This window comes from Corvus cornix, chromosome 1, assembly GCF_000738735.6.
Source record: "Corvus cornix cornix isolate S_Up_H32 chromosome 1, ASM73873v5, whole genome shotgun sequence".
Taxonomy (NCBI): Eukaryota; Metazoa; Chordata; class Aves; order Passeriformes; family Corvidae; genus Corvus; species Corvus cornix.
Window position 1 is genome coordinate 26,825,849 of NC_046332.1, and position 13,627 is coordinate 26,839,475.

The following is a 13,627-nucleotide window of genomic DNA, read 5'->3' on the forward strand; positions in this document are numbered from 1 at the left end:
CAGAGGCAGCTAGAGAAACAACAGAGAAAGAGGCTCACTCTTGATACTCTGCAAGAGGATTTCTTCATAGCCCTGCGTGGGTGTGATGTTCCTACCTGTCTCCACTCTCTCAGCATCTGCAGACGTGAAGTTAACTCCACATGTCAGACAAAAAAGAAGAGTTTCCCAACTGCAAATCTGATGCTCAATTACAGAATGGAGCCTGACAGCTACTACTATTGGGTATTAATAACTCTGCTTCACTTTATGGCTTTAACAGCTGTAGCAACCAAGATTTAAGATGACACATTACGTTCAGCAATGCGTCACGTAAGGAAACTAATCTGACAGTGCCAGGTCACTGAGCTGACTTGAAGGCTTTTAAGTGAGTTTCTTCTGCCAGATTTGCTGCCCTATTTACTGGATAAAAATGAATAACTTGCACTGTTTTAATATAACTCCATACTTGCCTCTGTTTTGGCAGCTCCCAGACTCTTTTCCCTTTGCCACACTGCCTTCCCAGGAGCCAGCTGATCCTTCTTCATTCTGCTTTCTGAAAACCCTTTGAAACAGGTCCAGTGCTGTGTATCCTAGAGAAGGGTACATCCCAGGAGAGGGGAGGAGGAAGGAAGCTGGGAGGAAACACTGGAGCCACAGGCAGAGATGAGGGATGGAGCAGCTGTGGGAGAAGGGGGAGATGACAATTGTCCAAGAGCAGAGGGGCACGGTGGCTGCCAGCACTCACTGTCTTGTGGCAGGATTTTATCTGTATCCCAGTCACTCTTGGAGAAAGTTTGTCTTGCACAGATTGGGATCACCCTTTGCTCATTGCTTCTCCCTAGACTTAGAATTAGAGCTGGCAGCAGGAAAGTCCAAAATAAATGCTAAGCATTAAGATTGTGCCCTGGACTTGTGTCTGGGCTGTGTCAGCCACCTCAGCAGCCACAGCACCTGAGCAGCAGCCCATGATTTTTAATCTCTTGTCTCAGCAGTGGGCTGTATATGTCCATGTGTTCCATCTTCATGGCACCGTAATCCACTGCACAGACACAAGTGGATGGGTAGCAGAAGGCAGCTTCTCCTCAGGGGTAAATGAGCTCGTTCTCCCAGGCATTCATTACTCAAAGATGCATTCCTCATTATTCCTGCAATTTACCCAGGAGCCTGGTCCAGCTGGCTTTAACAGCATTTCCAATTCCCATCCCAAGGACCTTCTCTGTGGCACCCATGAGAAGCAATTAAAAAGAACAAGTGTACAGTCAGGAGGTCTAAGTTCACTGCAGAAAGTACTGTGCTTCCCCTGACAAATACTCAAGGTGTGCAAGACAGCGGATGAAGAAAACACCCTAAAATAGAGTTGAGATACCTCTTTGTGTTTACAAATGTTTTTGTGAAACAAGAACTTGTAAACAAATAATGTAAAGTATGAACCTTTGATTAATACTTAAACATCTGTAATTGCAATATGTGCTGCAGTTTGTCTACATTGGTATCTAATAAATATTCCCAATAGAAAATATTTCTCAAAAAGTACTTTAATTGCTCCCCATGTAGCAACAGAAAATATACTGCCCAAAATCATTAGTTATTGTCAAAAGACAACATTATTTAAAGCAGAAATCTTGCTGAAGAAATATTCTTAAGAGGTGAGATCATTCACTGTTTTAATCTCCAAGTGAGACATTTCCTTACAAGTGGTTATGCTTCTCTCATTTGTGCTACTACTTCTCTTTGAGTTCCCTATTTCTCTTTCTAATTTTAGAAACATAGGGGAAAAAAGTGTTGAGAGAGATCTGGATCCTCATGTCCAGCTCCATACCAGACAATCATATTACATATTTTCTCTTCTAGCTTCATATTAAACCTGGTTTTTTTTCCTTCCCTCCTGCAGTGCTCTGAAATCATGATTATCTCATTGGACAACAAGACGGTAACTTGCCTTCAGTCTGATTCTTGTGTCAACATTATCCTTTAATTTAAATAGGTAACTTTGTTCCCTGTTATTTATCCCAGTGGGGCAATATTGGAGAAAAATAAATAATTATCTAAGCCATCCCTATTCCTGCTTAGCTTTGGCTTTGTCGGTGAAACAAGGCAGGTCTGTGGTGCTTGCTAGACAAAAAGGAGCTTTCCAGTTTCCTCATACAAGGTCAGCTCTTCTCCATATGTGTGCGGGTTTTAATTCATCTTTCTTGACTGCGTATGGCCAAACACTGTAACAGATGTAGTGGTGATTTTCTTTTTCCAATGCTTTGTAAGTACTTTTTTTAGCTCTGCTAGGATTATGTCAGCTGGCCTGTCCTAGGTTGTGTTGATTATCCCCCCCACTTCTACTGAGTCCTGATTATTCTAACAAAAGGCAGATACCCCTGTATTTGATGAAACATTGTGTTCTCAGCAGAAAAAGTGTAACTGTTGCCCCCAGAACTCACAATCTCGCACCCTGCGCTATAAACCACCAGCTGATTTTTATGACACTGCATCTCCACCTTGATTCCTGTCCAGTCATTCCATCATCCTTGTCCGTGTACGCAAAGCCTCCCACAGCCCATCAGCCGCGGTTTCCAGTAGCACACTGTTTCAACACTGCTGTAACATCCTTGTGAGCCCATCCTAGTAGGTTCTGGATGAACGCCTGGTTCGGCTGTTTCCAATGGAGCACCACAGAGAACTCTTTGGCAGAGCTGGATGTCTGGGATCTCTGCTGACAGCTGCTTTGTCTGGGACAAGGTGCCTTCGGGAAAGCCATGTTGTATTTCAGTCAAGCTCTTCATTGTAGCCCGTAGGATCACAGAATCACAGAACCAAGTCGATTGGAAAAGACCTCTGAGATCATCGAGTCCAACCTGTGACCAAACATTACCACTTCAACTAGATAATGGCACTGAGTGCCACATCCAGTCTTCCCTTAAACAACTCCAGGGATGGTGACTCTATCATTTCCCTGGGCAGCCTATTCCAATGTCTGATCTCCCTTTCAGTAAAGAATTTCTTCCTAATGTCCAATCTGAACCTGCCACAGCTTATGACTGTGTCCTGTCCTGTCACTTGTTGCTTGGGAGAAGAGACTGATCCCCACCCGGCTACACCCTCCTTTCAGGGAGTTGTAGAGAGCGATAAGGTCTTCCCTGAGCCTCCTTTTCTCCACGCTAAACAAGCCCAGGTCCCTCAGCCGCTCATCACAGGACTTGCGCTCCAGATCCTTCCCCAGCTTCGTTGCTCTTCTTTGGAGTCGCTCCAGCCCCTCAATGTCATTCCTGAACTGAGGGGCCCTTGAAATGTTAGTATTTCCACGGGAGGGGGGAGCGGGAAGCGGCCGCTGGGCGCTGTGTGTGGAGTTCGCCGGGCGAGCCCCCGGGGTGGCGGGCGAGGGTTCCAGGGCGCGGGCGGCCACCGCCGTCCCCTCCCCGGCCCGAGCGCCGCGGGGCTCCCCGGGCAGAGCGCCCGGCGGCCCGACCGGCGGCCAGAGCCGCCCCCGCTGCGGCGGGAGGGCCGGGCCGGGCCGGGCGGGGCGGGGCGGGGCGGAGCGGCCATGAAGAGCCATAAAGGGCGGCGGCGGGCGGCAGCGGGGCTGGTGCGGTCGCTCGGGGTGCGCGGCGCGGCTGAGGTGAGCGGCGGGGCCGGGGCTCTTCTCCGGGGCGGGCGGGCTCGCCTGGGAGCAGGCGCTGGGCAGCGCTTCTGTCGTGGCTGTGGGTGTTCAAGGCGGTGTAACGCGGGTTCCCCGCTGCGGGGGGATGAGCGTCCCGCGAAGGGAGCCGGACCTCCCCCCCCTCAGCGCCGCTGGGCTCTGCGGGGACAGGTGCATGGACTTCTTCGGGTGTTGTGTCAAATTATACGTCTTACAGGGGAAAGTTGCTGCTGCAGGGTAAAGCACCTGGTCGTGACCAAGGTGAACGTGTGCCGTCCTCGCTCTTTTTTGCCTCGGATTTGAGTGTTGTATGCAACATTCTTTACACTCGATATTAAAGATAGCTAGTGTCCCCTGCCTCCGTAGTGGTTTTCTTCCCAAGGAGTGAGCATCTTCAGGTGTCAGATCTTGCGGAGGGAATGGCTGGCGGTGAAACAGGAGGCATGTGAGCTGTTAGCATCCCAAATGCACTGGAGTCGCTAGGAGTCTGTTGTCACTAACATAACCTTTGCCGAGTAAGCCCACACAAGTGATTTGGGGGTGGGAGGCTTTGGAGGTTGACCGCCTGAGAATTAAGCTCTCCATTGAACTGGAAATGAAATACTTCATCTTCCTCCCCCCAAAGGCAGCAATGTGCGTTATTCTCCTAGGTGAGGGTCACCAAGCAGAACCAAGTGTGTGGGGTGGGGTTGGAAGCACTGGTCCAAGTCCTTTCTGGTTACCGGGTGAGTGAGCTGCGTGTGTTGTCTTGGCTGTGGAGAGGGCTACAAATGGGAAGGAGGAGCGGGAACAGTTTCAGAGGTAGTAGCTGAAAGCACTTGCAGCTTAAGTTAGAAGTCACGAGAAGACTCTTGTGTTCTTTAGTGATCTGAAGGATTTAATGGAAATATAGTGAGTTTACAATGGAAATACACTTTAATGTGCTTGAACTCCCTGAGAGCAACTGCTGGCAGGCTTGATGCTTTTGTGTTTGTGCTGGGTTGGAGCATTAAGGCTTGATCTTGAAGAGCTCCTTGATTTGTCCTAGATTAATCATCTTGCAAATCACAGGGTTATTTGGTGCCTGCTGGTGCTGATGTGATCCACGGCAGCGCAGTTTGTAATGCAGCAGCTCATGCTCCAGGACAGAAGCTACTTCCCCAGGAGCATTTTAACCTCAGTGTGTGCTTGCTCTAGGATTCGGCTCTCTTCAGCCGAAGAGGTGACAGGTCAAATGAGTTGCTCAAAAATGAAAAGGTGGAAAAGGGGAAGCCTGAGATGACAATAGCTGTTCTTTGAAACTTGCTTTAAAAATGTTCCATGTACTGTGCTGTTGCACATTAGGAAATGATAGGGTTTGGTTTTTCATTCTTGGTATGCAAGAGTTAATTTGCTTAAGTTTGACTAGTCTGACCTTGGCAGCTGCAGTCTTCAGGAGTACTTGGGGCAGAAGAAGGTGAGGCCTCAATTAGTCTGTAGCTGTCAGGAAGCACCTGGTTACACAGAAACCTGGAACACTTAAAAAAAGGAAAGGGTGTTAATACCAGTTGGAGTTGCATGACTGTAGAACATCTCTAAGTATCTACATGCTACAAAAGACTACAAAGGTAGTTTGCTTAGGCAGTGTCTCTGAAGAAGGGTAAAGTGTTGCTTACAAAGGTTGGAGTGCCCACTGAATGTTGTTACCTAATGTTGCAGCTGAAATTCTGTCCAGGATGCTGAAGAGCTGCAGCTTTTTGCAGGAGCAAGATGTACTTGGCCTTTATCCTGTGAGTGATAGATGCTGGATCGTTCAGAAAGGAAAGAGTCCTCTGAAAAGGAAGCAATCTTGTATCTCTGGCATAATTTAAGAGTTATCAGATGTCTAAGCCCTGAAACTAACACCTGAGAGTCTTCTACTATTGTGTTAGTTGGAGACAGCAGTTTGAGCTTTATATGCATCACGAAACAACTTCAAAGACTAACTTTCAGAATGCTTTGCAGCTCATCTTGCTTCAGCTGGTGCTGCTGACAACTTTAGCCTTAGGTAAAGCTTGTGTTATCTTTGGTAATTTCCATTTGACACAAACTGCTTTCCTGAAGTAACTCTACCTCACCAAAAGTAAGAACAATGACAACTACATTTTTTTGCCTGCACCAATAGAGAAGCTGTGTCCCATTTCAGGTGAAAGGATTGCTGGTAATCATTAATACATACAATTACTTCTTTCTAGTTTGTGTGAATAGACAAAAAAACAGAGCCTAGGAATAGATCTAGGAAGCACAAAAAGAAAGTCTGACTTGTCTTTTTCTTTTTCTATTCTACCTATGTACAGTTTCTTTGGAGAAGAAAAGCCCTAAGATGGCAGGCAAAGGAAGTAGCAGAGCAGACTCCATGTCCTGCAGTGTGCTGAACTGGGAGCAGGTCAGCCGCCTGCACGACATTCTTACAGAGGTGGTTCCGATCCACGGGCGAGGGAACTTCCCAACACTGGAGATAACTCTGAAGGACATTGTTCACACGGTTCGGAGCCGGCTGAGCGAAGCAGGCATTGTGGTCCACGATGTCCGTCTGAATGGCTCTGCAGCTGGTCACGTCCTGGTCAAGGATAATGGGCTGGGGTGCAAAGACCTGGATCTCATTTTTCAAGTTTCTCTTCCAAGTGAGGCAGAATTTCAGTTGGTTCGAGATGTGGTCTTGCGATCCCTCTTGAATTTCTTGCCGGAAGGAGTAAGCAAGCGGAAAATCAGTCCTGTAACACTGAAGGAAGCCTATATTGAGAAGCTGGTCAAAGTGTACACGGAGACTGACCGCTGGAGCTTGATATCACTTTCCAATAAGCATGGCAAAAACGTGGAGCTTAAGTTTGTAGACTGCATACGACGACAGTTTGAGTTCAGTGTGGACTCGTTCCAAATCATACTGGACTCCCTGCTCTTTTACTATGACTACTCAGAAACCCCCATGTCAGAGCACTTCCATCCAACTGTGATTGGGGAGAGCATGTATGGAGACTTTGAAGCAGCTTTTGATCACCTTCAGAACAAGCTGATAGCTACCAAAAATCCTGAAGAGATCCGAGGTGGTGGGCTTCTGAAGTATAGTAACCTCTTAGTACGAGACTTCAGGCCCATGGATAAGGATGAGATCAAAACGCTGGAGCGCTACATGTGCTCCCGATTCTTCATAGACTTCCCAGACATCCTGGATCAGCAGCGCAAGCTAGAGACCTACCTCCAGAACCACTTCTCCAAAGAAGAGAGGAGCAAGTATGACTACCTCATGATTCTGCGCAGGGTGGTGAACGAGAGCACCGTCTGCCTCATGGGACACGAGCGAAGGCAGACTCTCAATTTGATTTCTCTGCTAGCACTCAAGGTGCTGGCAGAACAGAATGTCATCCCTAATGCCACTAATGTAACCTGTTACTACCAGCCAGCACCTTATGTCAGTGATGCAAACTTCAGCAACTACTACCTTGCAAGTGCCCCTGTGCTGTATGGCCAGTCCTACCCCACTTGGTTGCCTTGCAATTGACCGCTTCCCTCGAGTGCTCCTGGGTGGAGGCTACTGAAAGCCAGGATGCTGAGTGTATATATAGACGAGTAATAACTGTCAGTTGGACGTTCTCTAATGGAAACATGACTGCATCAGACTGTCCATTTCCTGGTGTGCAGTGGGATTATGCAGCCAGGTGACCTGCTATGAACCTTTCAGTATATCTCTACAAATGCCAAAAAGCCTTATTACCTCTTCGTCCGGAGAAGAGAACCAGCAGCCAAACGTTAAGAGAAGCAGTTGAGAAACTTTGTACTAGTTCTGGAAGTGGCTGTTAACATGTGATCTAAGTGGAGTATTCAGTAAACTGGGTTGGTTAATTGACTGTAAAATGCCTTAAGCAGAAGCTGCTCCTGGAGTAGCAGCAAAACTCTGCTTTCTATTCCCTAACCTCATTACTCTTCCTCAGTCCAAGCTCTGGCCACATTTCTATTGAACTAATTGTGCCAAGAGTGGGCTCATGTTATGCTGGGGTTGCTTTTGCTTTGTGGCCGTGTAGAGCTGGTAACAGTATGGATACTGTCTGTCTTGTAGAGGATGTAAATGTTGTTTCCTGTAGTGCCTATGGATGTGTGGTCCTGCCTTGAGTTCAAGATTAATTTCTTGGAAGTTGAAGGTAGTTTAGTAAGTCTATTCATAACACATAAACCGGTTAAATTTTTCTTGACTACAAAAACTTGGAAGGTGGCATTTCAAAAAACACACCAAAACAATCTAAAACTTAGTAATGTGAAAAGTCCTTGAAATGAGGAATTGAAGCTTTAAATAGAATTGGAACCACAGCTTGAATACTTAACTTGGAAAAATATTCTTGAGTCCAGGATTAAGCTAAAGCCTTTCTGACTATCTTTCAAAACAATTTTGGCACGGTTGGAAAGTAGCACAGCTCTTACTTTGGGGTTTGACCATATTTTCTTCCTCACAGGTACACAGCAAAACCAACAAAAAGCCTAAACGAAAAATCTCAAGGCACTATAAGTTGCAGAATTATGTGCACTGCTGACACAGTATGAATTCTAAAAGTGCCTCCTAAAATGAGTTTCTTATTGTACAACTTCAGGCAGGTCCTGAAGGTTTGCATTTCAGTCACCGCTGAAGGGTTGAGCTTACTGGGTTATCACTGTTACCTGTCACTGTGTAAGATGGCATTTTGAGTGGTTAGAGTAAAATTCTTCCTTTTTACTGCTCTTAACCCTCACTTGAAGAGGTCTACAAGCCCTAAGCAGAGCTGTCCACATAAGCTGTATGTGTTGCAAGTCTGGGCCTGTGTTCAGAATAGCCTCTGGAAGAGTATGCACTCCCTTGGAGGTATAGGGGGCTGATCTTCCTGAAGGGTGTGTGCTGAACTTGCTGCTTTGAGACTCCTGGGCTTTATAAGGAAGGTTAAAAATTCCTCAGTTATTTATATAGTGGTATTATTAACTGGACAATTTTCACTGAATTACAATAGTAAAATACGTATAGCAATCACCTTGAGTTTCTTTTGTTTAACCAGAGACATAGACTAGAAAGGCAAATCTTAGAGCTATTTATTATGTGCCAGTGCAATGTTCAAGAATGCTTGTTCACTGAATCTTTTTTATTACTTCTATTACTATTTATTACTGTTTCTGCAAGCTTGTAAGACCAAAGTGCCTGATCCAACAAATTATTAAAGCTTAGAAGTTAAAGCAGAAAACAGGCGGAACACCAATTTTTGGTTGCTGTTCAAGGTGGAAAACAACAGCAGTGCAGCACTTAAATGACAGTAAAAATTGCCTGCTCCTCATAAAACCAAAAGCAAGTTTTTTCCACTGTCCATAACTACTTCATAAAGACTGTCTCAACAGAGAGTGAGGCTACTTCTCTGTTCAGACTTCTCCAGTTAGCTTAGGAAGGCAGAGAGGGATGCAATCTACAAAGTGGACTGTATGTAGCCAAGCAGCCTTAAGCTTAATTTCCTGAACAGTTTTGATGGCAACTTCAGTAGCAAAAAGACAAATAATTTGGTGGATTATATTGTGGATTTTTTTTCATTAAAATCTTCCTGATTAGTCAACAAAAGTGGCTAAATTTGAAAGCAAATCTGTCCTTTTTCATTAACTGTGGCTTGGACTTGGTGTGGTTTACAGACAAGACATGTCATCCAAGACTTTGACTTTTGAAAAACTAACATGATGCCAGTGTTGTCATATGTGTTAAACTTAGTGCAAGCTTCCTGCTGGAATGCAATCCTAGGCAAGAATAACTCCTGCATGCAAAGCAATACTTGGCCTAGTATAGAGTGTCACTAGGAAGGAGACTGAAGAGTTTGTAATTGCTGTCATCTCTTGCATAGATGTTTTTGAAGCCAACCTGTGCTATAGCCATTGCAGAAGTAAACCGTTGCCTGGAGGGGCTTAGCCTCGGGTATCTGTCATCTGTGAGGTCATGGCTGATCTTTAGGAACTGTTTTTGTGCATCAGCTCATGTGGAAGAAGTGGTGAGATGCTTGGGAGGAGTCCTCACAAGCTGGAAACACGGGCTTGTTTTACGAGTCTTTAGTGCCTTGAGTGCTGAACATCAGGCCAGGTGCATCTCCTGGAAAGGGAAATGCTAGAGAAGAACAAAAGGCTGAATTGGATTCCTGGTGAGATGGAGCTATGGAGAAGTTAAGCTTTCTGCCATAAGAATTGTGCTTTTGCTAATGCAACTTGATGCTGAGGCCTCTAAGGAAGCCCCACGCTGAGTGGCTGCTCTCTGAACAGCTGAGTGCCTGGGTTTGAGCTTTGCAGGACTCTGTGTTCCCTGTCTGCTTGTTAAGATACTCTGGCACCTGGGAAATACTGATGCTTTGTAGCCTGGTGGTAAGGTACTAAACTCTCTAATGGTTAAATTGTATCCTGAGGCTGCACAGCACCTGCTGCATTGGGCCTGGAGTACCACGGGTTGCTGGGACACTGCTTGTCCTGTTGCCTGCAAAATAATCCTGGCTGGGCAGGTAAAGCAGGTGTGCTTGGTAGCTTTTCATCCCTGTGCTGCAAGAAGCCTACCCTTTTCTGTTCTGGGATGTCCTGGCAGCTTGATGGTGCAAGTGGCAGTGGCTTAATTTGCTGTGTGTTAGCTGGTTTGGGTTCAGGTTTATGGTGGCCCCTATAGCAAGGAATAATTTGAGAATGAGCACTAGGTAAAAGTGGTGACCCTAGGCTGAGTTGAGGATGCCTGCTTGATTCAGTCACCCGTTGGCATTAATAATGCCTCTGCAAACCTGTTCTAACCTCTGTTGCCTCCTTGTGTGTCATGTGGAGGTTAGAGAGAGACTACTGTACTTCAGACTATTACCTGATACCTTCCCTCTGGGCAGTGGCATTGAAACAAAGCTGCAGGAACACTCAGTGAGTGCACCATTCCTCAGGATCAAGCTTCTACTAACTAGGCTGTGGTATAAAACAGCTGTTTTCTTTGTGTAGCTTGTAAGCACTGCTGGACAAAGCCAGTCTGAGGTTAAGCACCGTTGACATGTTACATTTATTGCCATGTTCCCCTTGACTTGTAGTTTATTGTTGTTACTTCCTCATTGTAAGATAGACCTTTTTATTTGATAGAGATGCTACCAAGGAGACCTGGTAGAAGACTGTGTTTTAGGCACTTTGGTAAAATCCCTGTGCTGATCCATGGTCACTGTGACAAGTTGTAAGCTAAGGCATATTTTGTGCTTCCTCTGCTCAAGGTTTAATCATTGCTGTGTTTGTCCTCAGCTCAGTCAGTCGATCACTAAGCTGGGGGTTTAAGACTACTGCTTGCTTCTGAGTAACCATTTTTTGAAGATCCTCATGCTTTTACTTTAATCATCTCCTCTACAAAGCAGTAGGTAGTATTTAAATCTAGTTCAAATAGCTAAAGCTTTTTATTGAAACTTAAAGATACATATTTTGGACTTGAGTTCTGGGGTTAAGCATTTGGCATGTGCCAAGGCTTTGTGGGTTCCTAATTCCTGGAATAACCACTGATGTTGGTAGTGATCTCTGCTTGTCACTATATGAGTAGTCAGGAAAAGGCCTCTTAGAAGAGAGCCTGGACAAATTGCCTTAACTATAAGCTGTCAGTGTACTGGGGGTACTTGTTTCCTATTCCTCTCACTCAGCTCAATCAGGATTCTGTAATTGTTAGGCACAGGAATAAGCAGTAAGTTGACCACAGCCATTGGCAGCTTGGTCTAATTTGGGCATTGGGAGAGCCAAATGAATAGTGAAATTTCTAGCCCTCACATCTAAGTCTTACTCAATTGTTTCTTGAAAACTGTTGAGTGTATTTCATAAATGTTCTTTAATTTCAATGAAGCTAGATATAGAGTGGAATGCTGGTCTATAGTAGAAACTTTGGGAGCAATGGTTGGAGCACTCTGGTTTTTCTCGTTTAAGTGTCTGGACTGGGCTTTTCTCTCTGAATAAAATTGCACTTTCTGTTGAAATGTAGAAGGCCTTTTTCCCTATGTTTATACTATTATTTGTTACTGTTAAACTAAGTCAGCTCTTGGCAAATCTCTCATCTCTTTGGAAAAAGTGAGTTGTTCTTTTTGTCCTTTCTCCCCCCCTGCCCCCCTCCCTCTTTAGCTGGCAAAACAAGGTACTAGAAATATTTGCATTTGTGATGAGCCCAAATGTGAGATTGGTCACAGTAACTTTGTCTACTGTTCTGCACTGTGGTGTTCACTTGTCATCCTTGGAAATTGGGGTTTGGACCTTAATGATGCTGAAATTCTTGTGCAAATAAACTTATGCTAAACAACCCTTGCCTCAAGCAATTTTTGTGTCTAAATAATGCTGAAAAAGTATCTGTAGAGCTTTTTGACCAATGTGTGTGCAGGTGCACTTGTGAGGTGAGTAATAGTGTGGGGTACACAGTAATGCTTGCTTTAGATGTTATTCAAGGTACATTTTTTATATCTGCCTCACCTTATTGAAGATTAGTTGGTTAAATGAGGCATGATTAATCTTTCACTTACATTGTAGAGGCAGTTTCTAGAGAACCATTTTTTCCCCTCTCTGACCGTCATCTGGTCTCAACTTTAAGACATGGTGAAACCATGACCTAGGCCTGTTAGGTAGGGTCTGGTCTGAACTAGAGCCTACCAGTCTGTTCTATGATGCATTTCATTTTATATGCTACTGCAAACTTCAACTCATGAGCCAAGGGGGCAAGAAACAAAGTCAGCAATTGTTCTTCAGGTTATTTACAGGTTGAAAGTCTTTGCTTTCACACTGTCCTAAAAGCTGATGCTACTATTAACCAATGGTCAGTGGGAGTTGAGCAGATCACAGCTAAGTAAAAACTAGGGTTGTGTGGCAGTCTACTTGCTGCTCCTGCTCTAGAATAAAGAATAAATGCTCTTAAGAAGTGTGCTTGCTTCTAATCCCCTCCAGAGCTCAGACAAACTCTAGCCTCAGTTAAGTATTGCTGGAGAAATTCCAGTCTCCAGGACCTTGTAACACCTGCAGTGGAAACTTCTGTGGAATTTAGAGGCGGTGTGATCCCATGGAAGTAATCATGAACCTTGTGTAGTCCCTTTTCCAGATCTAATTGCTTTCCTATGAACTTAACTAGAGAACTGATAATGCAGCTGGGCAACACAAACCATCTGCTTGTCACCTGAAACTCTCTTACCTTAACTCCTGTTTATCACACCATGAAAGCTTTGGAGTTATTTTGGGTACCACCCTTATGTTTCTAGAACACCAAGCTCAGCTTCGCAGGGTCAGATACTGAAACAACAAAATAGCTGTGCTTGGGCAAGTGGTGCCAGAGTACTCTATAAATTCCATATGGAGCTTATATAATGGTAAACATTCAGAGGAACTAAAGAAAGATGGTTTTGCTCCATTGCAGTTGTATTGTTAGTGAAAATAAGTATCCTGTTCTGTTTTAAGTGCTAGAACTCTGCCTTCTCTGTGCTGTGCAAGGTGAGCTCAGTCTTGTCATGGGCTGTGAGGCATGAGACACATGGTATTCACTATTGTTGCCATTGTTCTGCCAGGGGTACTTATGCTCTCCTTCCTGCTGTGATGGAATACTTAATACTTTTGAAATCAGGATATTCAAAGTGCCCTTACAGAGACAGAGTAGTTGGTCCTACGAGAGAAAAAAATCTGTGCATTCCTGCTAATTTAATATTGCTTATTACATATTAGCATATTTAGTTCATCAATACATTAAATACCTGCAGTTGCTATTTTCAGCAACAAAATAGCCTTTTTATTTAAGCAGCACATACCACTTGAATATGGGTATAAAGCTTAGCAGTCATGTTTTGCTGCAGTAGCAGTACTGTGATCCGTTCTGCTTCATCTCAATGAGTTCCATATCCTATAGGCAAGACTGCCCAGCCAAGGGAGTACTTAGCCTGCCAAACCTGACTGATTTTCCTCCTAGGAAAGAGTTGAGTCATCATGCTGGAAAAAGTGAGTCTTGAGAAAAACTGTGTGCAAAGCAGCTGCTAGAGCCTAAGCTGGTAGTTTTTGTGTATGTTAAGGAAACCTACACATTAG

The 13,627-nt window shown here is 44.7% G+C and overlaps 1 protein-coding gene across 1 annotated transcript; it reads left to right on the forward strand.

Annotated features, from left to right (window-relative positions):
• The first annotated feature begins 3,532 nt into the window (after window positions 1-3,532).
• Window positions 3,533-11,870, forward strand: TENT5C (terminal nucleotidyltransferase 5C). Its single transcript, XM_039563976.1, has 2 exons — window positions 3,533-3,586; window positions 5,902-11,870. The coding sequence occupies exon 2, from the start codon at window positions 5,928-5,930 to the stop codon at window positions 7,101-7,103; it is 1,176 nt and encodes a 391-aa protein (XP_039419910.1). The 5' UTR covers window positions 3,533-3,586; window positions 5,902-5,927; the 3' UTR covers window positions 7,104-11,870.
• Window positions 11,871-13,627: the final 1,757 nt, after the last annotated feature.